Genomic DNA, 22290 nt, shown 5'->3' with positions numbered 1-22290 from the left:
AGTGTCTATCGGGGAGAGGTCTCTTGATTGTCTTCCTGGTCTTTATGTAAGTAGAGCCCCCTGCTTGTGACTAGGGCTGCTCCTCTCTGCCCTTGGAGCCAGCTTATGGGTGACAGAGTGCCAAGGGACACCTGATCCTACAGCCAGTGCTAGTATAAGGGGGTCTCCAGGCTCCCCGATGTCACTGCTGCCACCATCCTGGGCCACTTCCTTCTAGTGTTCCGGGCTCCTGGCCGTCCCTCATTCCAGCATCTCCAGACTTCTCTATATCCCTAAGTTCTTCTGGACTGGAAGAATGACTCAGTGATACCTTTTTCCTTTGCTTTCTGCTCAGAATTTGACTTGGTGAATATTTTAGGCCATTGAGGAAGAGGTCTGGGGAAGTATGTCCTGTCATCTTGACTCTGCTCCTTTCCCAGATGACCTATGTGGCCTTTCTTCTGGATGTCAGAACCCAGTGTCTAATTGGAGAGAGAGGAGAGTGTGTGTGGCCCAGGTCTTCCATTGCCTGTCTCTAGGTCACTGGAAAGAGAGGTGCCCTGTCTGCCTTGAGTAGCTTCTCTGTCCAGAACTGCAGACCAGATGGTGTTTCTGAGCTTCAGCCTCCAGTAGTGTTCGTGTGCTTTTTAAAAGCTATTTTAAGATAAGGTATTTCATTGTCATTGAGCAGTGCTCAGTGAACCTCAGGCAATCTAGTCTGTTCCTTTTGTTGGACTAGTGGCTGGGTAGACCTAAGTGGGCTGGTCCTCAGGGTCTAGTGGCTTCATTTAGGCAGCTCTTCAGATTCCCTCTATTCCACAACCTCTTTGCACTTGGAAGTAGAGATTGTGAACTGTTCTCTGGTTCTTGCTCCATTTAACTTATTGGGATGTGGGGGAAAGGATATACCTACTTGTGTCCCATTTTTACTTTTTTTTTTAAAGAAAATTTTATTTTTAATTTTACAATTCCCCCCTAGTCTTGCTTCCTTCCCCCTACCCTCCACAGAGGGCAGTCTGTTAGTCCTTACATTGTTTCCATGGTATATGTTGATCTAAGTTGAATGTGATGAGAGAGAAATCATATCCTTAAGGAAGAAAAATAAAGCATAAGAAATAGCAAAATTACATAATAAAATAATGGGATCCCCCCCCCCCCAATTGAAGATTATAGTCTTTGGTCTTTGTTCAAACTACAGAGGGTATTCTCCATCACAGACAGCCCCAAATTGTACCTGATTGTTGCACTGATGGAATGAGAAAGTCCATTAAAGTTGATCATCACCCCCATGTTGCTGTTAGGGTGTACAGTGTTTTTCTGGTTCTACTCATTAACTTTTTTCCTAGGTTTTTTTTTTTTTTTGCAAGGCAAATGAGGTTAAGTGGCTTGCCCAAGGCCACACAGCTATGTAATACTAAGTGTCTGAGACTGGATTTGAACCCAGGTACTCCTGACTCCAAGGCCGGTGCTTTATCCACTACTCCACCTAGCCTCCCCTCTGGTTCTACTCATCTCGCCCAGCATCATTTCATGCAAATCCTTCCAGGCTTCCCTGAATTCCCATCCCTCTGGTTTGGGATCCCATTGGTTTCTAATAGAACAACAGTGTTCCAAAACATACATATACCACAATTTGTTAAGCCATTCCCCAACTGAAGGACATTCACTTAATTTCCAATTCTTACCACAAACAGGACTGCTATGAATATTTCTGTGCAAGTGATGCTTTTACCCTTTTCCGTTTTCTACTTTCTTCACTTCTCTAGTATCTCCCTTGGGAATCTTATCAGTTCCCATGGATTCAATCATCATTTCCCTTAGATCTGTTTATCTAGCCCTGACCTCTCTCTTGACCTCCAGTTTCACATTTCTGTTGGCCTATTGGGCAGGATTTCTTAAATTCATCATATCCAAAACTGAATTTATTATCTTCCCTTTTTCTTCAAACCCTCTCCTCTTCCTAACTCCCCTATTACTATTGAGGACACCACCATTTTCTTTTCAGTTCTACAAATTTGTGTATTCCTTGATTTTTTACTTTCTTACCTGTGACCAAGTTCTGTTTGTTATCCCTTAAAAATGTCCCTCACAGATCCCGATTTTTCTCCTCTGATGCATCCATTCCCCTGGTAGAGGTGGTCCTCCCCCTATCTCTGAAATAGTGCTTCCTCCAGGTGGTTCTGCCTGTCTGCTGTCTTTGCTGTCATGGTTGCTCGAGGACTCTTCCTAAAGATCTGGCCTGACAATAGCCACCTTTCCCCCTTACTCTTACTTCCAGAATCACATAGAGATTCCTCTGCTGGATTTTTCCAGCCCTAAAGATCCTTGCTCCTTTTCTGTCCCAGCAACTCCAGTGACACTGGCCACTCTGGGGCTTTGTTGTCTGTTCCCAGGAAGGGGTGAGCTTCTTGGGACCAGGAATTATTTTACTGTCTTTGCATCTCTGGTACTGGCACATAGTTGGTTGACTTGATCTTCATTCTGTGCTTCTGTGATTTTCAGTCTCCTCACCATTCATGGTCACCTTCCTGTGGATATATCTTTAGTCTTTCTAAATGATTGGCAGCAAGATGTGATCCTGGGGCAGCTAGGTGGTGCAGTGGATAGAGTATTGGCCCTGGAGTCAGAAGGACCTGAGTTCAAATCCAGCCTCAGACACTTAATAATTCCCTGACTGTGTGACTTTGGGCAAGTCACTTAACCCCATTGTCTTTCAAAAAAAATAAGCCCCCCCCCCCCCCAAAAAGGAAAGAAGTGATCCTGGCACTCTGGATGGGAGCAGGGCAGGGAAGGAATACTTCTCACCCCACCCCACCCAGGATGTACACAGAGAGTTTCCTAAAAACAAGTTGGAAGCCCCAAATCACTTTTTTGTTTTGTTTTTTTTTCCCCAAAGCCTAGCCATATTTTTTCGTTTTTGCTTCTTTTGCCTATTTGAACTTTTTTTTTTTTTTTTTTTTAGGTTTTTGCAAGGCAAATGGGGTTAAGTGGCTTGCCCAAGGCCACACAGCTAGGTAATTATTGAGTGTCTGAGACCGGATTCGAACCCAGGTACTCCTGACTCCAGGGCTGGTGCTTTATCCACTACGCCACCTAGCTACCAGTCTTTTGCCTATTTGAAGAAATAACTTTTTTGGATGCCTTTTATTTTTACATTGAAGGCTTTTTTGAATATTAAATGACTCCTGACTGTCCCACACCCATTGAACCATCTCTTGTAACAAAGGAAATCATCTTGGCTCAGGTGACTAGTTCCCTTAACTTGGGACTGGTGATGCTTGCAGCATTCTGGATTCCCCCAGCACTGGTGTGACTGTGGGGGATGTAGAAATTTATCATTCTCTTTTCTTAGTTTTTAGTTCCCCAAGGTCAACTTGATTTCAGGAAACTCTGTGTACAAGTCCAAGAACTGGCCTGGTCCCCCTGCACAGGTCCTTCCAGAAAGACTCTCCTTTCCTTTGTAAGAAGAGTTGGCATCAGGATAACACCTGTATTATAGCAAAGCATTTGAGAAAGTTCTTACTGCAGGTCTTGTGAAAAAGGTGAATATTTTAAGTTGGAGGTTTTAATGGTGGCAAAGAGCTGCCATATTGCTCAGAGTGGCTGGCTGGACTTGCAGTCTCTGCCTCCCTGGAATTCTCCCCTCTCTCCCACCCAAGGGGGGAATCTGTTCTGTGGCTCAGGGCTGGCATTTGCCCTCCAAGACTCAAATGTTCAGTCTTGGGGTGGTCCTAGCAGCCAGGAGCCCACTGTTTATTTAGCTTTTTTTAATGTCGAAGTGGCCCTTTGCTTTCAGCCCACGCTAGTTATGTCAATGAGATCATCAGTTTGGCATTTCCTTTATTTGTTTACATATTTGGGTCATCCACTTAATCCTGCCAGGACCAGCCATGTGATGGGGTGAGAGACTCTGCCCCTCACTCCCAAGTGGTCCTCCTTAGAACTGCCTTTGTTTCTTTTATGACCAGCCTCTGTGGAATGGCCCAGTGGGCCGGATCCTCTTCCCCTATTGCCCTCTTTTTGTTCCTGTGCCAGTCAAACAAAGCTATTTCTTCTGTGCCAGAACCCTCAGACTATCAAGAGTGTTTGGACTGTAGCATCCATGTGTGGGATTTAAAATTCCCTACCTACCCTTCCACTGACTAAGGGTCAGTGCATTGCAGTGGCAAGAGCACCAAGTTTGAACCTGACTGTGAGTCCTCTTGGGGCCTCAGATTTGGACTTGGAGGCCTGGGAAGTGCCTTCCTCTCTAGATCTCAGAACCCCTGATCTTGGAGGGGTTCCTAGACAGAATGCATCCTTTTGAGGATGATGAGCCTGGAATCTGCATGGGTTATGTACTTGGCCCTATCTGGACTATTCATGGTTTTGTACAATTCATTTAAGAGACATTTATTTGGGCAGGAGGAGCATGTATCCTTTATCTGCTTCCTACACAGAACTGTGCCTGGGGGAGGTGGAGCTTGAGGGTGATTGAAGTTCAGGGTCACTAGAGAGAGAACATTCCTGGTGACTCAGTCTGAGTCCCAGGGCAGAACAGTGGCAACCATATTGGTACCAAGTGGCTGTGGCCAGGGGGTGAATCTGTTTTCTTTCCTTGGGTCAGATCACCCTCAGCCCAGAACATCCTTGACCATCTCCAAATGGACCAGAGTTGAAGGAGCAGTAGCTTTGTTGATGTCCATCCTTTTGATGCCTCTTGGTGGGCCTGGCAGGAAGTCCCCCCTCTTCCCAGTAACTCCGTCTCTGTTTCTTCTTCCAGTACCAGGACTTGCTGGCTGTTCCCTGGGGATGAGGCAGTCTGCCACGTTCCAGGCCCTCCTCTGAGGTGGGGATGTCAGCAAGGTTGCTCTTCTCTGCCTCTTTCCAGAAGCGTCCATGGCTGGAGACAGATAAGATGACTGATCTTCCCTGATGAGTAGGCCACGGGTCAAGGGCCATGGGTCCAGATGGGGGCTGTGGTCTGGAATGTGCCTCTCATAGGCTGCCTTATGCCAAGCATTTCACCAGCATTGATGATGTAGACATAGCCCTTTCCAGAGACTATCCTGTTGGGGGGACTTTTTTTTTGCCAGGGAAGAAATTGGAATAGTGAAACATATTAGAGGCCAGTATGATGTGACATTGTCTTCCATAGCTCTGTGTTTCTGGGGAGGATCTGCTCTTGGGGAGTTTGTCATCCAAAGGCCACATTGGGGGGCTTTTAGTATGGAAGCCAGACCATCAGAGCCACAACTATTGTTATAGCACAGGTTTCTGGGTCATTTTTTAAAATGACCAAAGCCAATGGGAGCAAGAGTCTTTTTCCCCTCCTGCTGCCATCATCTTGAAAGTAGTATTTCTCCTCATCTTAATTGTCAGCATCAGAGAATTCTTGTAGGGTAGCCTGTTGGTTATCTTATCAGATGTGGCCCACTCTCCTGTTGTCTGTGGATGTGCATGGCCCTGCTCAATGGACCAGAGCTGAAGTCTGTGACCCTCCCAGTTAGGAGGGCATTTTTGTTGAGTTGTATCTGACTCTTGGAGACCTCTTTTGGAGTTTTCTTAGCAAAGATACTGGAGAGGTTTTCCATTTTCTTCTCCAGTTCATTTTAAAGATCAGGAAACCAAGGCGTGCCACAGGGTGAGCTGATTTTCCTAGATTCTCTCAGCTAGTAATTGTCTGTGCTACCAAGCTGCCCATCAAGCCAGGAAGGGGTCCAGAGGAGGATCTAGATTCCATGGTATGTGAGGAACTGGGGTTGTTGACGTGAGAATCCAAGGCCAAAGGCTAACATGAGATTTTCCTTCCAGTATTTATAGAACTGGCATGTGGGGGAAGGGATGATTAGGTTCTCTCTGATCTGCTCCCATGGGGCAGAATTGAAGAACTCTGGGAAAGTCACCCGGACCCATAGAAGCATGCTAAAAAGGAAAGCCTCCAACCATGAAGGCAGCTATGGCAAAGGACCATCTGAAGGTCTTTGTTTGACCTCACCTATCCTGGGTATGTGGTCATTTAGCCAGGCTGACCCCCCCCCCCCCGAAGTTATTTAAAGCACTTTTGTCTGTTTGTGATCCCGTGTCTGCTGCAGACAAGGCCCCACAAATGTGGAGGGGCTGGCCACTTCTTGGGGGGAGTCTTCAAGCAGAAGCTGGACATCTACCTGTCAGAGCCTTTGGAAACCCTGGGGAGTAGTCCTAGGAGGCAGCAAACACAGAGATGGGCAGGGGTTGGCTTGTGGACGGGGTTGCCAGTTTGTGGAGGGCAGAGATTGCGTTTTTGTGGTGTGGCCAGTTTTCTGATGGATGGGTATGGAGGCTGAAGGACCTGCTTAGCACTTTTCTTTTTTCTTACGGCAAGGCATGAGAAAGGAGTAGGTGCTCCAGCCCTCATTCGAGGCCTTGCTTGGCCTCGTTGGGCCTGGTGCTGGAAACTGGGAGCTTGGGCATTGGTTTGTCCAGACTGAGATCTGTTCTGCCAATGGGAGCTGGAGTTGGCAGCTGGAGGCAGTCAGGGGTGTGCTCTGCAGAGTCTCCCCAGGCTTGCCCCAGTCCAGGAGGAGTCTCTTCAGTCCAGCAGACTTAGCTAGTCTTCTGATCCTTTTTTTGGACTGTGGCCTTGGGGCTTCCCTCTCTCAGAACCAAATGGGTCATCCTAAGCCCAGATCTATTGGCTTAGGAGATACTCTATGACTGGACACTATTTAGTGTCTCTGATCTTGACTGAGGCAGAAGGAGGTTGGCTTGGTGGCTATAGGGCCAGGATTAAGTTCATTCCTATTGATGAGGCCTCCATCCTTTGTGGCCTTGCTCAGGGGCCTCTGGGAGCTCATGGGGGACATACTTAGATTGACCCAGAGGGCCTGGTGCAGTCCCTTCTGGTATCCTGTGCCTATTTCAGAGTTAATGGGACCAGTTCTCCCTCCCTCCCAGGGAAGAGAGCTGCTTCTTTCCTCCTTTGTGGTGCTTTCTAAGCCCATGGGGCCGCTGTGCTCCTCTGCAGACTTTCCAGAGCATGGAAGATACTGCTTGCCCTTGGCCTTGGCTGTGCCTCCTTTCCTGCCTGGACGGGCAGTGATGCCCCTGAGACTAGCTTGTAGCTTCCTTTTCTATATTCTCTTTTCTTTATTCTTAATTTTGCTTAGGCCAGAGCATCTGTGTCACAGACACAGAAGGCAGAGCTGCCTGTTCACTGCAGTGAAGGTCCCCTTCAATTTTGAACAGACCTGGACAGAACAAGAGGCATCAAGTAAATTCCCAGGGCCCTCCATGGCTTGGTACTAGCTGCCTTTGCCAGCCTTCTCTGAGACTACCCTCTCTCTGCAGGTGATTCCCTACTTCCTCCCTGTTTCTGTCTCTGACCTATGCCTGCCATGCCTGGGGTCCCAGCTGCCCTTCATGTCCCCTCTTCCAGAAAGTTGGCTGGAGTTTCCTCCCTTCTACGGGCAGCTCCAGCCCCTTCCTGAACCCTTAGACCTATCACATTGTGCCTTATGACTGTTGTTTGTGTCTCGTTGGGTGGTCAGCACTCTGGGGGCTGGGTTGGGCTTTGTTTTCTTTCCCTCCCCTTCAATGTCTACCACAGGGCTTTGGAGAAAGTAGCTGCCCAGGCCCCTGGCCATCCAGAAGGTAGTTGGACCAGGTTGCTTCTCTGTGGGGTCATTTAGGGGGTACTCACTGCCCTGCCCAGAGAAGGAAGGGTCACAAGGAAATGTGTCTGGTCAGGATCAAGGCCAGAGCCAGATGCAGGCTTGGGGAGGATTTGAGGGAAGTGAACATGTGGGGGCCCCAGGATGAAGATGCAGAGTTGTTAGATGATACATTGAGGTCAACATGGGTTCTTGTTTGATGGCATCGCTGCCACTCTGTGGATCTGGCCTTCTTTTCCCTGCTTGTTCTCTGCTCTTCTCCAGAGCTTAGGTCATTTCTTATGAAGCAAAGAGTGAAACTTGTGTGTCCATTTTACAGAAGAGAGTATTAAAGGTTGAGGGTGACAGGCTTCTGCCCCATCTCTGAAGCTCACGCTGCCTTGCCTGGCTTCCCAGGCTTCCCAGGGTTCCTCCTGGATCTCTCTCCCTGGCCTTTCAGGGACATTTGGAGCCATACCCAATATGTGCCGGCCTACCAGCTTGTCTCTCCAGGACGTGGACATCATCACTCTGCTTGAGCAGTGGAATCATCTGGGGCTGCTTTTACTTAATAGGAAAAGCCAGGAAATTGGCTCTGTGATTGGGGAGGGCAGGTTGGGGTGGAGGCCTTGGGGCTGGTGGGTTTTCAGAAGTGAAAAGATGCAGGGAGAGCTGGCTTGAACCCCAGGCTGTCGACTTGGCCTCTGCAACTGCTTCTGGGCTGTGCCCCCCTTCCCCCCTGCCCCCATCCTGGCCTTGCTTTGAGAAGTCATCCGGGCTAGGGTTTTGCTCTCTGCCTTTAGGCAAGGTTTGGTGACTGAGAATTTTTAGTCTTTTTCCTCTGCTGGTTGTGTCTCCTCCTGGCTTTGGTGCATACTGGAGTGCGTTTATTGCCTAGTCCCTGGCATCCTCCCTGGCCACTCTTGTGGTGACCTGCCCTCCTGTGGCTCCTGACTCCAGCCTCCACTTGTCACTGCTCCTCTAGGAAGCTCATCTCTTCTTTGGAAGAATGGGTCTATTATTGTACTGCCTACCACCAAAGGGGGCTGGGGTCATTCTCATACATACTCTTCCTATGGCAGGAGGGTATCTGAAGCAGGACTTGAACTCTGGGCTTTTAGATTCTTAGGCTGACTCTGCCCACTAGGCTTCACCACCTATCAGATGAATCAGTCAAAGCTATTTTTCTTTGGATCAGAACTAGACTTTATTAGTGAGTTAAGACTTTTTTTTTTTAGGATTTTGCAAGGCAAATGGGGTTAAATGACTTGCCCAAGGCCACACAGCTAGGTAATTATTAAGTGTCTGAGCCCGGATTTGAACCCAGGTACTCCTGACTCCAGGGCCCCTTTATCCACTGCGCCACCTAGCTATCCTGAGTCAAGACTCTTGAGTGACACCAGTCTGCATGCACTCTGAGTGGTGTGGGACCCCAGGAGGGGAAAGGTCCCATCAGGGTAGCTTGGAGGGGAGGGTCCCTGCCTGCTGCCCCTCATGATTTCTGGGGAGCCCAGTCAGGCATATGGAGGGTGGTCCTGCTCGTCCATCCCAGGAAGTATTGGACAGTGAGGCCATGAACTCATATCTTTGACTTGGGAGTGTACTTTGCATCCCAGAGCAGTGATTGCCATTGGACAAGTGAGATAGCTGAGGCTCCTACTCGTGAAGTGACTCTCTTGAGGCCCTGCATGATTGTCTCAGTTGGGATTTGAACCCAAGTCTTTCTTACTCTGTTCCCAGAGCTCTTTTCCCCAGGGCCTTTGGAAAACAGCTTATGGATTGGTTGTTCAGGGAGCTCTGGGGACACATGGGGCTGTTTTTTTCCAGTTTGACATGGGAAAAGAAGTGGTGACATGATAAGGGACAGTGTCTTCAGGCTCCTGGGAGCTCCTGCAGAGGGGCATTCTTTCCCCTTTCAGAGGCCTTTCTGTCCAGTCCTAGTTTACTGTGGTAGCCTTCAGTGAAGTGCAGACAGTGGCCCTGGACCTGAAGGCTGATCTTCTGAGACTCTGGGGGAGTAGGGGTGGAAGAAGCTGGCTTTGATCTTAGAGGTACCTCCTGGCCTGCTAAGATGGAGCCTGGAACTGACCTTTTCTGTCCTCTTTTCCCAGATCCCAGACTCCTATCCAGCCTCTTGATTCCGTCCTGTTGATAGGGGTTAACAAAGCAATGACAGGCCTTGCTCTCAAGGTGTTTCCATCCTTTCATGGGACTTGATCGTACACAGCACGTGCACAGAAGTTTACATTAAGGAAAATAGAAGACCTGAGACCCCTGAGGGCTTCTTGGAGTAGGGGATGCATGAGTTGGGCCTTGGAGCCAGGCAAGAATTCTGATAGATGGTGGGAAAGGAGACGGGAGATCCTGCCAGACATGGGGGCTGGTGTGGGGGACAGGAAGATTGAACAGAGGCTTTGGAGGCCTGACTGAGGAACTTGGTGTGTTTTATTGAGAAAGGGTCTTGGAGCATCTGAAGACTTTGGAGCAGAGCAAAAGGAGAGTGATCAAGTCTGGACTGGGGGACATTTAGTTTGCCAGCTGTCTGGGACATGATAGTTACTTAATATTTATTGATTTTGTCTTTTTTGTAAAATTAACTATTTTTTAAAATTACCAAAAATCTGCTTTGTATCCTCTCCACCCCACCCCCTCTTCCACATTTAAAGAATGAAAGAAAAAATCCCATTACAAAATGTATAGTCAAAATAAATTCTTGGCTTGCTTCTGTCTGGAAACTACAAATTTGAATCTATATGTTATTTTTTCATTCTGTGTCCTTCATTTCTCTATTACAAGTTGGATGATAATGTTCATTATCAGTCCTTTGGAATGGTAGTTGACTATTATACAGATCAAAGTCCCTAATTTTTTTTCAAAGTTGTCTATCTTTATATTATTGTAAGTTGTTCTGGTTCTGCTCACTTCACTCTGAATTAGTTTATGCAAGATTTCTCAGGTTTCTCTGAAACCATCTCCTTCGTTTCTTACATTGCAATAGAATTTCATCACATTTATAGGCTATAACTTGTTCAGTTCTTCCCCAATTCATGAGCATCCTTCAGTTTCCCATTCTTTGATACTTCAAAAAGAGTTGTTATATTTTTGTATTTCCTTACTTTTACTTAGGACTAACCCTCCCTCCCCGCCTTAATCTGCCCTCCTTCTCCCTTTCTCTGTTTCCCCAGTGAATGGGAATGTATTTCTGTACTATTCTGTGTGTGTGTGTGTGTGTGTGTGTGTGAAAGTTGTATGTGTGTTTGTGTGAAAGATGTGTTTTTTACTATGGTCTAGTTCAGATAAAATAAGAATGACATTCACGGGCCATTCGCTCCTTGTTTGTAAGCATTTCTACTTGAACCCTTTGTTTATGTGAGATGGTTTCCCCTCACCTTCCTTTCCCTTGCCCTGTGAGTATATTCCTCTGATCTTTCCATTCATCTTTTGGAATCCTTCAGACGTGACAGAAGCCTTCCAAGGACTCCTTTTCTGATCCTGATGGTGATGGGGATGAGAGGATCATCTCATATCTGAATAGAAGCAGTCTATGCTGATTTTGTATTTGTTTATTCTATTTCATCTTGTTCTCTCTTGGTTTTGAGTGGGACAGAGGAGAAGTAATGAGGAACTGAACTAGGTCAAGGCCATGGGAGAAGAGGATGGATCAGGGGGGCATATTGGGTGAGAGACACAATGAAGCAGCAGAGTATGGTGGGGAAAGGAATGGAAAGAGAATAATCAACATGTATACAACTACTGTATGCTGGGTGCTTTACAGATGTTATCTTAGTTGAGTCTCACAACAACCTTGGCAGGGAGGCATGCCATTATCCCCATTTTATATATAACTGGGGAAACTAAGGCAAAGAGAGGTGCATTGACTTGTATAGGTTCACCCAGCTAGGTGCTGCATGAGGCTAGATTTGAACTCAGGTCTTCCCAATTCCAGACCCAGCCAATCTGTCTGCTGCCCACCTAGCCCTAGAGTAGTGAGTATTTTGTCATTTTTCTGTAGCTCTGATCTTTTTAATCAGGTATTCTTGAAAGTCCTCCATTTCATTTTTCCCCTGGAAGATTATACTGTTTCATTAAGTAAATTAATCTTGATTGTAACCATTTATTCTTTCCCTTCTGGAATACTATATTCCCAGCTCTCTACTACTTTATGGTAGTGGCTGCTAAATTGTGTATGAATCCTTGCTATGGCTCTTCAGCCCTTGAATTTTTTTTCTTTCTTGGCTACTTAAGAATATTTTGACCTGAAAGCTCTAGATTTTTGTCTTTTTGTGTTTTCTGGAAGTTTTTACTTTGGGATTTCTTTTGGGGGGGGTGACCAATAGATTCTTTTCACATATTACTCTCTGCTTCTATGAAAACTAGGATATTTTCTTTTTTTTAAAAAAAAATTTAGAAAGGTTTTATTTATTGTGAGTTTTACAATTTTCCCCTGAGTCTTGCTTCCCTCCTCCCCACTCCCCCCACAGAAGGCAGTTTGCCAGTTTTTACATCATTCCCATAGTATGCATTGCTCTAAGTTGAATGTGATGAGAGAGAAATCATATCATTAAGGAAGAAAAACATATAGTATGAGATATAGCAAAATTACATAATAAGACAACTTTTTTTTAAAAATTAAAGGTAATAGTCCTTGGTCTTTGTTCAAACTCTGGATATTTTAAGATTTCTTGAAATTTGGCTAGCTCGTGATGAAACTTCTAGATGAGAGCTGATGGACTCAGAATATAGATTGCAGCGTATTTTCTTTTTCTTGTTTCTTTTGGGAATGACTAATGTGGGAGTTTTTGTTGTTGTTATCACATATGTTTATAATGAGTTTTGCTTTTCTTGTCTTGGAAATAGGTGGGGGAGAGAAGTCAGAATGGAAAATAAAATAAATTGAATTTAAAAGCAAAAAAAAAGTTTTAAAAAATGGTCTTCCTTTTTGGTCATGACTTTTAAGTAGGAAGTTTTTCTCCTTTTTTCTGTTGTGTTTGCTTCTAGATAACTTACTCAGTTTTAGTCTTTTGATTTTAGTATTTGTCTTTCATAGTCATTGGCTTTAATTTATCTATTCTGATTTTTAGGGAATTTACTGCTTAGACAGTATTTTCTATCTCTTTTGCAAGTTTCTGACTCCTTAGTCCTATATCCCATAGCTCTCATTTCTGTTTTCTATAGCACTTTTTTCATTTATTTAAAGTAAACTGAAGAACAATCCCAGACTTCTCGGAGAAACTCTAGTTGCGGTTGTGTCCAAGTTGTGATTTACTTTGGGGTTTTGGGGGTAGATGTTTTGGATTCATTCTCTCCTGGGTGTGTAACTTGGTGTTCCTGTCACCATGATAGATTTTTATGGGAAGATTTTTTTATTTGTTCATTCTTCCAGCCTACTTCTGACTTCAAACTTAATGTTGATTCTGAGCTGTGCTCACTTCTGGAGGGAAGATCTAGACTTATTTTGCTGCTACTCTTGGGGTGTTGAGTGTTGTTATGCCATGATTTCAGAGACAACTCGGACTGGGGCCTTGACAAGTTTCAGTGCTCCCAAGAGAGTCCAATCACTGGACAGATTGCTACTGGGCTCCTTGTCAGCCCCATGGGAAGCTTGGTTCTGAACTGCAGTATCCCCTTGGGCCTGGGAGTCTTACTCTGATTATTCTTCTGCAGGAGGTTTCAGCCTGGGCCAGAATCTAGAACTGAGAGGCTGCTCTGCCTCCATCCACCTGGTGCACAGTCCAGAACCTTACCCTGGAGCAAAGGTATAAAGACCACCCTGGGTCTGCCCTGAATCTGGGCCTTGCCATTCAGTTCCTTTACCAGTGCCTCAGTCGAGGGCTGGGACCTCCTCTTTCCCTGGAGCACCACCTCCTCCTTAACCCCCAAGTGCCCGTAGACCTATCACCTCATACTTAACCTGGGCTGGAAATCTGTCCGGCTCTGATTTGGTTTTGAGTTTCCACATTAGGATTTGTGTCAATATAGTGTTTTAGATGTGATTGGAGGTTTTTTGATGGGGAGCTGACTGTCCTGCTTCCGTCTCCACCCTCTTGACTCTGCCTTGCTGATTTTGTCTGTCCCCCTACCCCAAGGAAGGTGCTTGGAGCAGGAATGTTGAATGTGACCCTCTAGCAAGAGGAGAACCCAGAGCTGTTCCTGAGCAGCTGCTTGTTCTGTCTGGGGAGTTTCCAGTATTGGCAGGTTTGCCCTGAGGTTGTGCAACCCTCCTTTAGGGTTGAGTCCCCCCAACTTTGCTTTGTTCTCCATCCCTGACCTCTTCTTCAGCAGAATCCTGGGCTTTGAGACAGAAATAGAGGTGCCCCAAGATTTGGGGTGGGGCTCCCGTGGAGGCCTCAAGGCTCAGATTGGATTGATAATCCTGGGGATCAAGTCCTTTGCTCCCTTATCCGCATTTACCAGAGGAGAGGATTGGGGAGCAGAGAGAGCAAGGGGCCTTGAAGTCTCTTCCAGTCAAGCCAACAACTGTGTTCAATCCAGGGCTTTCTCCACCCTGCCATGGCCTGCCCCTCTAGTGTCAGCCAGAGGAACCCTGAGGGCCCAGACGGGCAGGCTGGCAGAGAGCTGAGGGTCTGCGACTTTAAGAGCTCTGCCCCTCCCTACAGGGCAGGCACCCAGTCTGCAAATGGCCTGTCTGCTCCAGCAGCTGGCAGCAGCCTGGGGAGGTTCACAAAGACCCAGGCAGATGGAAGGGAGCAGGCTGCAGGAGCAGGCCTGGGAGAGGAGGAGGAGGAGGAGGAGGCGGCAGCAGCGCCGGTCGAGGTGGCATCCTCAGGCCTCCCAATGAAAGCTGGCCCGGGCTGTGCCCACGCTCTAGATTGGCAGAAATGTGGGGCTGAGCCTGTGGGAGCTTGGGGAAAGCCCCCTCCCCTGGACCTCTGGACCTGAGGACGAGGGAAGAGGAGGGAGGAGGGGGTGAGGAGAGGCTGGGGGGGCCCAGACCCTGGGAGCTGGGCTTGTCTCCCTCCGGAGGGTGGGTGGGGCTGGGTTGGGGGCGTGGCTTGGTGGATGGCTCGTGTTCTGAAGAACAATGATGAGGGAGTGGAAGCTGCTCCTTGGCTAGCTGCTGAGTCTCCAGGAGAGCAGCCTCAGCCTGGCCGGCTGCCCTTGCGCTCCGCCGCTGAGACCTCAGTGATGACCGCCAACCCGGAGGCTTCTTCCCAGCAGCAGGCTTGGAATTCTCCCCCGAGAATCCCCCCTCACTTTGGAATTTAATTTGTCCACTCGGGTACCGGTCTTGAAGGGAACCCATCCTGTCTCAAGTCTTAGACTGGAGATTAGCAGCCGATGACCAAAGAAAACTAGGAGCCATGGAAGCCTCAGAAAGCCTCAGCGCCGCAATTTTTTGGGCCATCGGAAGGGAAAGAGCTTCCCTGCCAGGGGTGACAAAAGTGGCTGAATGAATTGTGGCATGCCCAGAGCTCCCCCTCCACGTGACCTCAGGGACCTGGGGTTTGTTTGCTGGGCTCGGACCGACAGCCTCTGGAGATGACCGAGATGAGAGCAGACCTGGACTAGGAAGACAAAAGAGCAAGCTATTAGATTGAATGGGAGGACCCTGCCTGTCCAGAGGATTCAAGTATGACCATCCTTTTCTCCCTGTGGATGGATGTGACCAGGGCCGAACTCTGGCTTTGGGAAGGTGGGCTTCTGTGACAGGGGGAACGAGTCTTGCTTTGGAGGTGAGAAGTGGGTGGGAGAGTCTGGGCTGCTTTGTGGCTCCAGGAAGGGACTCTGGCCCATCACTGTCTAATTGGTTTGGGGCCCCTCCTCCTGATATTGGCCGTATCATTGAGATAGGGAGAAAATACTCAGAAGAGAAAAGTTTGGCCAGGTCTGCCAGCCCTTGGGATGTGACTGAGCCATGTTCATAAGGGGAGGGATTTGACTTTGAGCTGAGGACTGGACAGACAGCAGTGAGGAGTGGCCTTGGGAGGCTAGAGGTGGCCCAAATTTGCATGATGGATGACTCCAGTATTCTTCGGAGGAGAGGGTTACAGGTGAGTAGAAGAGAGGTGTTCTGGGAAACTTAGGGGAGATGGGAAGGTACAGGTGGTGAGCCAACATTTCTTTTGTTCTGGTGGCTTAAAACTTGCAGCTTTCTTTAAGGAGGGGATTACACACTATTGAACTAAGCAGACCCAAGACCTAGCAGCTTACCCTTGCCCACTTCTGAACCTGCTTCTACTGCTGGGACATTTCAGTGTGATCAACTGCTTTTTCTTTGCCTTTCCTTCTGATCTGTGAGGCATTCTTTCCCAGACCTTCCTTTTGTCTTTCCTTCCCCATATTCTTTTGTGGAGGTCAGATGTTTGTGAATGTTATTTTGCAGACCATTGTTTCTGAGGCATTGAGTTCTAAATATGAATGTGACCTGTGGAGGACAAGCCTTTGGCTGAGCCTGAAGGCCCCTGGCTGGGCAAACTTCTTCTCATCCTCTGACTTTGGTATCACCAAGAGAGCAGAGGCTACCTTCTCCTTAGACTACCCCATCTCCTAAGACCTACTAGAGAGCAGTTAAGTAATATCTCAAATCTGCACAATTGTCAGAAAGTCTTCAGGTTTGTATTTCCTTACCATCTGTTCTGTTCTCCCAGCAAATGTTTATTTACTTATTACAGGCTAGGTCCTGGATACAAAAACAGTAAGCACCTTACCCTCAGGGAGCTAACATTCTACTGACACCATACACAATCTGAGCCTAAGATTTGCCACAGTTGTTTTAGGAACAAGTCTACTCCTTCCAGGCACATATAGCCCTGGGCTTTGCCTACTAGCAGCCTCTGGAATCCTATTTGGGGCAGTGTAAACACTCCTCCTAGAGCACATTCCTCATGGGCCCTTTTCTTGTCGTATCGACACAGGTTTCAAGGATTGAGAACGTAGACTTTTGAGTCACAATGCCCTTTTTTTCAGTTTTACCTATTCTGTAGTTATATGAATTTATAGGAATATATAGCTCCCCCAGGAATGAGGGAGCTCATTCTTTCCCAAGCAGTAAATAGTTCACTCTTGTTGTCAGTAGGTTCTTTATATTGAACCTCAGTTGATCTCTTTGGCCTTAATTCTGCCCTCTGCAGTCCAGTGGAACAAGGCTAATTCCCTTTCCCCATGACATTCCTATAGGTGTGTAAAGGTAGGGATCCTGTCCTCCCTGAGTGTTCTCTCTGGGCTTAGTGTCTCCACTCCTTGAACAGCTCTTCCTTTGGCATGCTCAGGGTTCTTGTGTGATCATCCTGGATTTCTCCAGTGTTGAAAATCTTGGAACCCCCCCCCCCCAGAAGGGTGCTTCAGTGGGCTCTGCTCCCAAGGTGCCTGTTGGCAGCACTGTCGCCAAACTCTGTCTCCTTGGGTGCTGTAGATGTTCTGAATTCATGAACTTCCAAGAGCCCTGCACCTTTTTTTTCCCTAGTGTCTCTCTGAGCTCCCTTTTTCAGGCACAATGAACAGCTTTTTTCTTTTGCTTCACACATAGCTGTGGTAGCAATGCTACCCCCCACCCCCAGTCTAGCTGGAAGCACTGATGTAATGGCTATCCAGTTCAAGACCTGAGGGGCAGGAAGCCTTCCTGCTGCCACCCTTGGCCCCTCTAAATCTGAAGGGTGCTTTCACATGTTCTTCTAGTCCCAGCACTAAGAATGATTCTTTTTTCAGGGGGCAGTGACTTGGTCTCAGTAGAAACAACTTCATGCTCATACCCTTTCCCTACTCATCTTTGATTTGTTTCAGACTGTTTTTGTTTTGTACCCCTCAGCCTGGGGGTAGCCCCTTTTTCATCCATTTTCTATTCCTGTGGCCTAGGTCCTGCTAAGCAGGAACTCTGGTCCTTCATGGATCTGATTCTTGCCTCAGGCTTTTCTAAGTCTTCTAGGAAATGGGTCTCATCTGGTTAGCCTGGGACCCTTGGGCTCCTTCAGTGATAGTCTTCCTTTTAGAGTAGCCCTACCGTTTATAAATAGGAAAGACTCAGGTGAAATTCTCATTACTTTATGCTGAGTTTTAACCAGTGTCTGACTAAAAAGGCAAAGAGAAGTAAAAAGCATATGGAAAGATGACAAGTCCAGATCATTGCATAGGTCAAAAAGGACCTTTTGAGGAACTGAGGTTGGACCAATTTCAATCCAGGCTCCTGTACCTTTCACTCTCTCATCTCCTCCTCTGGGATCCTGAAGAAATGAGACATCTTCAGTTATTCAAGAGGAAGACTGTTTCCCACAGTGCATGGCTCAAGGACAGGATGTGGACATATAAATTTCCAACTCCATAAACAAACAGAGCTTTCCTATTATCCAGGAAATTCAGACCACCCCTCTAACTATGACTAGTACCCTGGACAGAGCCAGGCAGGGCCACTCATTACTGGCAGGATCTTGTCTTCTCTCTGGACTGTGTCACCCAAGGCTGAGTGATGGGGATCAAGTCCTTTCTGAGACTCTGCCCTGGGGACTACCTGGGACATTCATCTGGCTTCTGGATCCCCAGGCTTCTCCTTTTCCATCAGGTTACTTCAAGCTTCTTGACCTTGTAAGGAAATTATGCTGAATGAGGGGGTCCACTTTACCAGGTCAGTCTCATTCTTTAGCAGGCCCTTGGGGCCAGTCCAAGGCTTCCTACCAGCTTTCTGGTTTTTTCCTTAGTGGTCTCCATGCTCCTTCAGCCAGCCAGACAGGAAGGCTGTTATATCTGTCCCTTCTTATCTACTTTTCTGCAGAGCCTGCTCTCCCTATGCCTCCCCTGGGTGTGGGCCCCCTGCTCCCGCCACCACTGCTACCCTCTTTTTCTCTCACTCCCCCCCAGACAGTGGCTGTTGACCTCAACCCTGTGTTGGAGGCCACCTTGAGGCTTCCACTGCCAGCCTCCTTTGGGGTGCTGTCACTCTCCTGGCTGTTAGACTAAGGGTTGTTTGTGCTGTCAGCTGTGGTGCCCCACTGTTGTCATGGGAACAGCCACCACCTAGGTCCCATGGGAAATCCTGTTGGGGCTTGTGGGAAGTAGGGGAGAAAGGGCTTTTTTCCAAACCTTTTCCTTTTGATTCAGAGATGTTTTATTCTGGAGTCTTCCCGTAGGGACCGGGGCGGGGTGGTGAGGGACATTGCCAGACTTGTGCTTGGGGGCTCTGTCCACACAGGTGTGATTCAGGTTACTGGCCCTGGCTGGCAGAGGCTTCCATCTGGGCTCCTGGATGTGTTTTTGTAGGAACAGTTGTGACCTTCCAGTCACAGGGAACCTACAGAGGTTTCTGTGGGAACCTGCAGGTTCTCCTAACCAACAATAAGTGCTGTTCTGAAGTGGAGTAGGCACCTCTGGATGTGGTGAATTCCTCCTGCCCACAGATCCCCAAACAGGTGCTGTGCTAGCTTGTGCTTGTGGGGAGATGTGGGTAGATGTGGCTCTGGGCAAGAGGATATTTGAACTGGAGGATTTCTGAGGAGTCACTTATTCAGAGTTTGCCTAGAGCAGAAATAATGGCAAAGGATTGGAGTTTCAAAAGATTTCTCTGAGCCAGCATAAAAGTTGCCAGAAAATCAAGAGTAAAGAGAGGGAACTAGATGTTGGCCAAGCCTATGATTGTGATGACCTATTGTCAGTCCATCTAGAAGACAGACCCATGTGGGGGTGCACATACCATCAGTGTGTGTGTGTGTGTGTGTGTGTGTGTGTGTGTTGGGGCTTGAGGCCGCAGAGAAGGGCTTGGATTGTTTGTGTGATGCTGATGTCCAGGGGAACAGTGCCTTAGAAAGGACCGTAGCTGCTGCTCCTGCTGCTGCTTCCTGGGAGACCCTGGGTCAGGCCTAGACTCCTGGGACCTCATTGGTTCATCACAAATGGAAGGAGGATGATAGTAGAACCTGTGTGTTGTTGGAAATGTTGTCCAGCGCAGGAGTGGAGACTTTGCCCTTAGGAGTTGCAGGGAAAGTTGTGACAGTGGCTCATCTGATGAGCTAGAAGGAGGGCTATAGGCCACTTTTACCTTCTCAGTCCATCTGCAATATTCAGGCAAGTCTTGTTCCTTCTTGCCCAGGTCTTTATCACCTCTCACTTCCTTTTGCAATACTCAACCAACTTGTCTCCTGAGTCTCCTTCCTCCCCTCACCCAGATGAATCTTTATGAGTCACTGTTTTGATCAAGGTCCTGGCCAGCACCAGAAACACCCATGACTTCCCCTTGCTCAGGGCTCTTAGCTTGGCATTCAAGATTCTGGAAGATAAGAGCCCCTTCTGTCCTTTGCAGTGCAGTGAGTCACTGCCCCCTTGAACTTCTCAGCTTCCCCTTTCTTGGTGGTGATGGTAGGGACTTAGGGCACATTCAGATAAAACAAATGCAAAATGATGGGAAAGTAGGGAAGAGTATAGACTGGGTGACCCAAGAAGGCCTTCATGAAGTGACAGAGGCAAGGATGGATTGTATTCCAGGTTTGGGAAATGACTTGACCAAAGGTGTGGAGGTAGAAGATGATGGGATTTAGAACTCTGGGCAAGCTAATCATTTAGTTTGACTTTTGTGTGAAGGGGAATTGTGAACTCTTCAGTAGAGGGAGACTGGAGGACACTGGTGATTCTTAGCACTGGATCAGGCTCAGAACTTAGGAACAGACACTCAGGAAATCTTTGTGGATTATAGAGGGTCTTGAGTGCCAGGTGGAAGGCTGTTAAACATCAGATCTATGCCTTAGGGAGACTGGGCACTTTTATGAGTAACAGGGTAGAGAGAAGTCTGAAGCAGGAACATTTAGGAGGGCAAAGAGAGTCTGCATTTGAGTGATGGCCATGCTCAATGAATACAGAGGGTATGGTGGACCTTCGAGAACTCAAGGGTGCCTACATCCTGTGATAGCTTTTGAGTAAGGACAGAGTAATGGATTTCCATGAGAAACTTCATTTATTACCTATAAAGAGAAGTTAGAAAGTTGTATTGGATATTAGTTGCCCAAATAGAGTCCTGGGGCATTGATTGGCCTTGGATCTGGCAACCTCTACTGTCTTGGTGATACTCATTGGAGATGCACTTGTTGGTGATGGGGAGGACTTGCCCTTTTGTCTTCATGTTGACTCTGGATGGAAGCTGTGCTGGGATGGGAACATTGTTCTGGTTGTATCATTGGACTAGATTTGAGGGTGGTTTTGAGGGGGGAGGAGGCTGACTCCCCGGCTCTGCAGTTTCCCTGGTTAGATGAGCACTGTAGGCATCCATGATATTATGTTCAGGTCACAGGGACCTGAAGCTTTGGGGCTAACTTGATAGCTATTTGAGGAGTGGATAAATGAAGGAGCAGAGCCAGGCTCTATGAACCAAATGGAAGGACTTAGCCCAGAAAGTCCCTTTGAGTGTTCAGGGAAGCTTGTTGGCACAGTCCCAGCTGCTGGCTCTATGTTCTACATATGACAAACTCGGTAATGGTTTGTTGGTTGTTGGGTCAGATGAACAAGCCAAATCCATAAGCATTCAGTAAGCAGCTTAGGTCTGCCTGTCCTTGTGGGAAGCCCAGAACATAATCACTTCTTCCCTGGTGGATGCTGAGGCTGTGGACTCCTCAGTATAGCCTTGTGGCTTCCTTTCCTGCCAGTCATTCTGAATACTGGTTAGAGGTCAGAAGTGGAGAAACACTGCTTTTATGTCCCATCCTTCATCCAATTCTGATTTTCCCAATTTCCTTCTCTTTGTCCCCTCCTTCCAGTTGAACCTGAGCCTTTCTCGCCAGATGGACAGAAGGAACCAAGTCTCAGTGCCTGCCAGGGTCTGGTCCCTTTCTAAGATCTGGTTGGTGTTGGCAGCTGAGCTCACCCTGGTGTTTCTATGGTCTGGGTTTTCTTGACCCCCCTTAGACAAAAGAAGACCATGGAAACTCAGAGGATAAGTATTTTAGACTTTCTCTATTCTCATTGACATCCTAGCAGGGACTCGAGATCAGCTGATGGCAATGTCTGCATTGGGAACCAAGGACAGAATGGGTGAGATAGCATGATTAAAAATTTTGCAAGAAGCCCAACAAAAAAGACTACACCAGACCTCAGGGGAGCTCTCCAATTAACTGGAGGACTTCCTGGAGCTATGAGTTACCCCTTTTCCATAGGTGGTCTACAAGCCTGAAGCCATTTTCTTCTGGGCTTTATGTGTACATGTGAGAGAGAGTGGGCTCTGACTTTGGGGAGGAATGAGATTGTATTAATTGTTCTTGTTCTACCACCTTAAATACTTTTTTTCCTAAAACATGTTAAGTCTAGATAACTAATCGACATCAATTGATAATCATGGGGAAGCATACCAGGTAGGGACTTGTTTGTTTTGCCAGTAGATATTCTTCCTGAGCCCCTCAGTACTAACCCTAGAGTTATGAGAGGAGAGAAAGAGAAATATCATTTTAAGGAATCCAGCCACTTTGGGAACTGGGCTTTTTCTCATCCTGCAGATTTTCAGTTCGTCAATAACAACAGTGATGCTTCTTTCCAAATAGCTTTAGGCAGGTGAGCCTCCATCTCTCTCCTTCATCCCTAGCAGGATGTTAGGAAAAGCCTCATTTGGGAGAAGCCACTTTGTAAGGTCAGCCTAGGGTCTTAATAAGGACTGTGATTTTGGAGCCCTAAGAAAAGTTCGTTTTCTTCCTTGGTCATGGATTCCAGGGGGAGGCCTCAGGGATATGCTGGCCTTTATCCAAGTTGCCACTTAGTCTCCTCCTTTCTCCCTTGAATT

The 22290-nt window shown here is 47.3% G+C and overlaps 1 protein-coding gene across 11 annotated transcripts in view; it reads left to right on the top strand.

Annotated features, from left to right (window-relative positions):
• The window catches only part of MAST2 (microtubule associated serine/threonine kinase 2), a 156902-nt gene that overhangs the window by 46649 nt on the left and 87963 nt on the right, over positions 1 to 22290 (top strand). For 2 of the 11 annotated variants that reach the window (XM_074221550.1, XM_074221547.1), the window contains exon 1: positions 15291 to 15601. The exons of 7 other annotated variants lie outside the window; for them this stretch is intronic. In XM_074221550.1, coding sequence (XP_074077651.1) covers positions 15560 to 15601 — 42 coding nt within the window. In that variant the 5' untranslated portion in view covers positions 15291 to 15559. 2 more of the 11 variants (XM_074221546.1, XM_074221549.1) reach the window with 2 other exon arrangements.

This window comes from Macrotis lagotis, chromosome 2 (genome assembly GCF_037893015.1).
Source record: "Macrotis lagotis isolate mMagLag1 chromosome 2, bilby.v1.9.chrom.fasta, whole genome shotgun sequence".
Classification (NCBI taxonomy): domain Eukaryota; kingdom Metazoa; phylum Chordata; class Mammalia; order Peramelemorphia; family Peramelidae; genus Macrotis; species Macrotis lagotis.
This window is presented reverse-complemented; position numbering and strand designations above follow the sequence as displayed.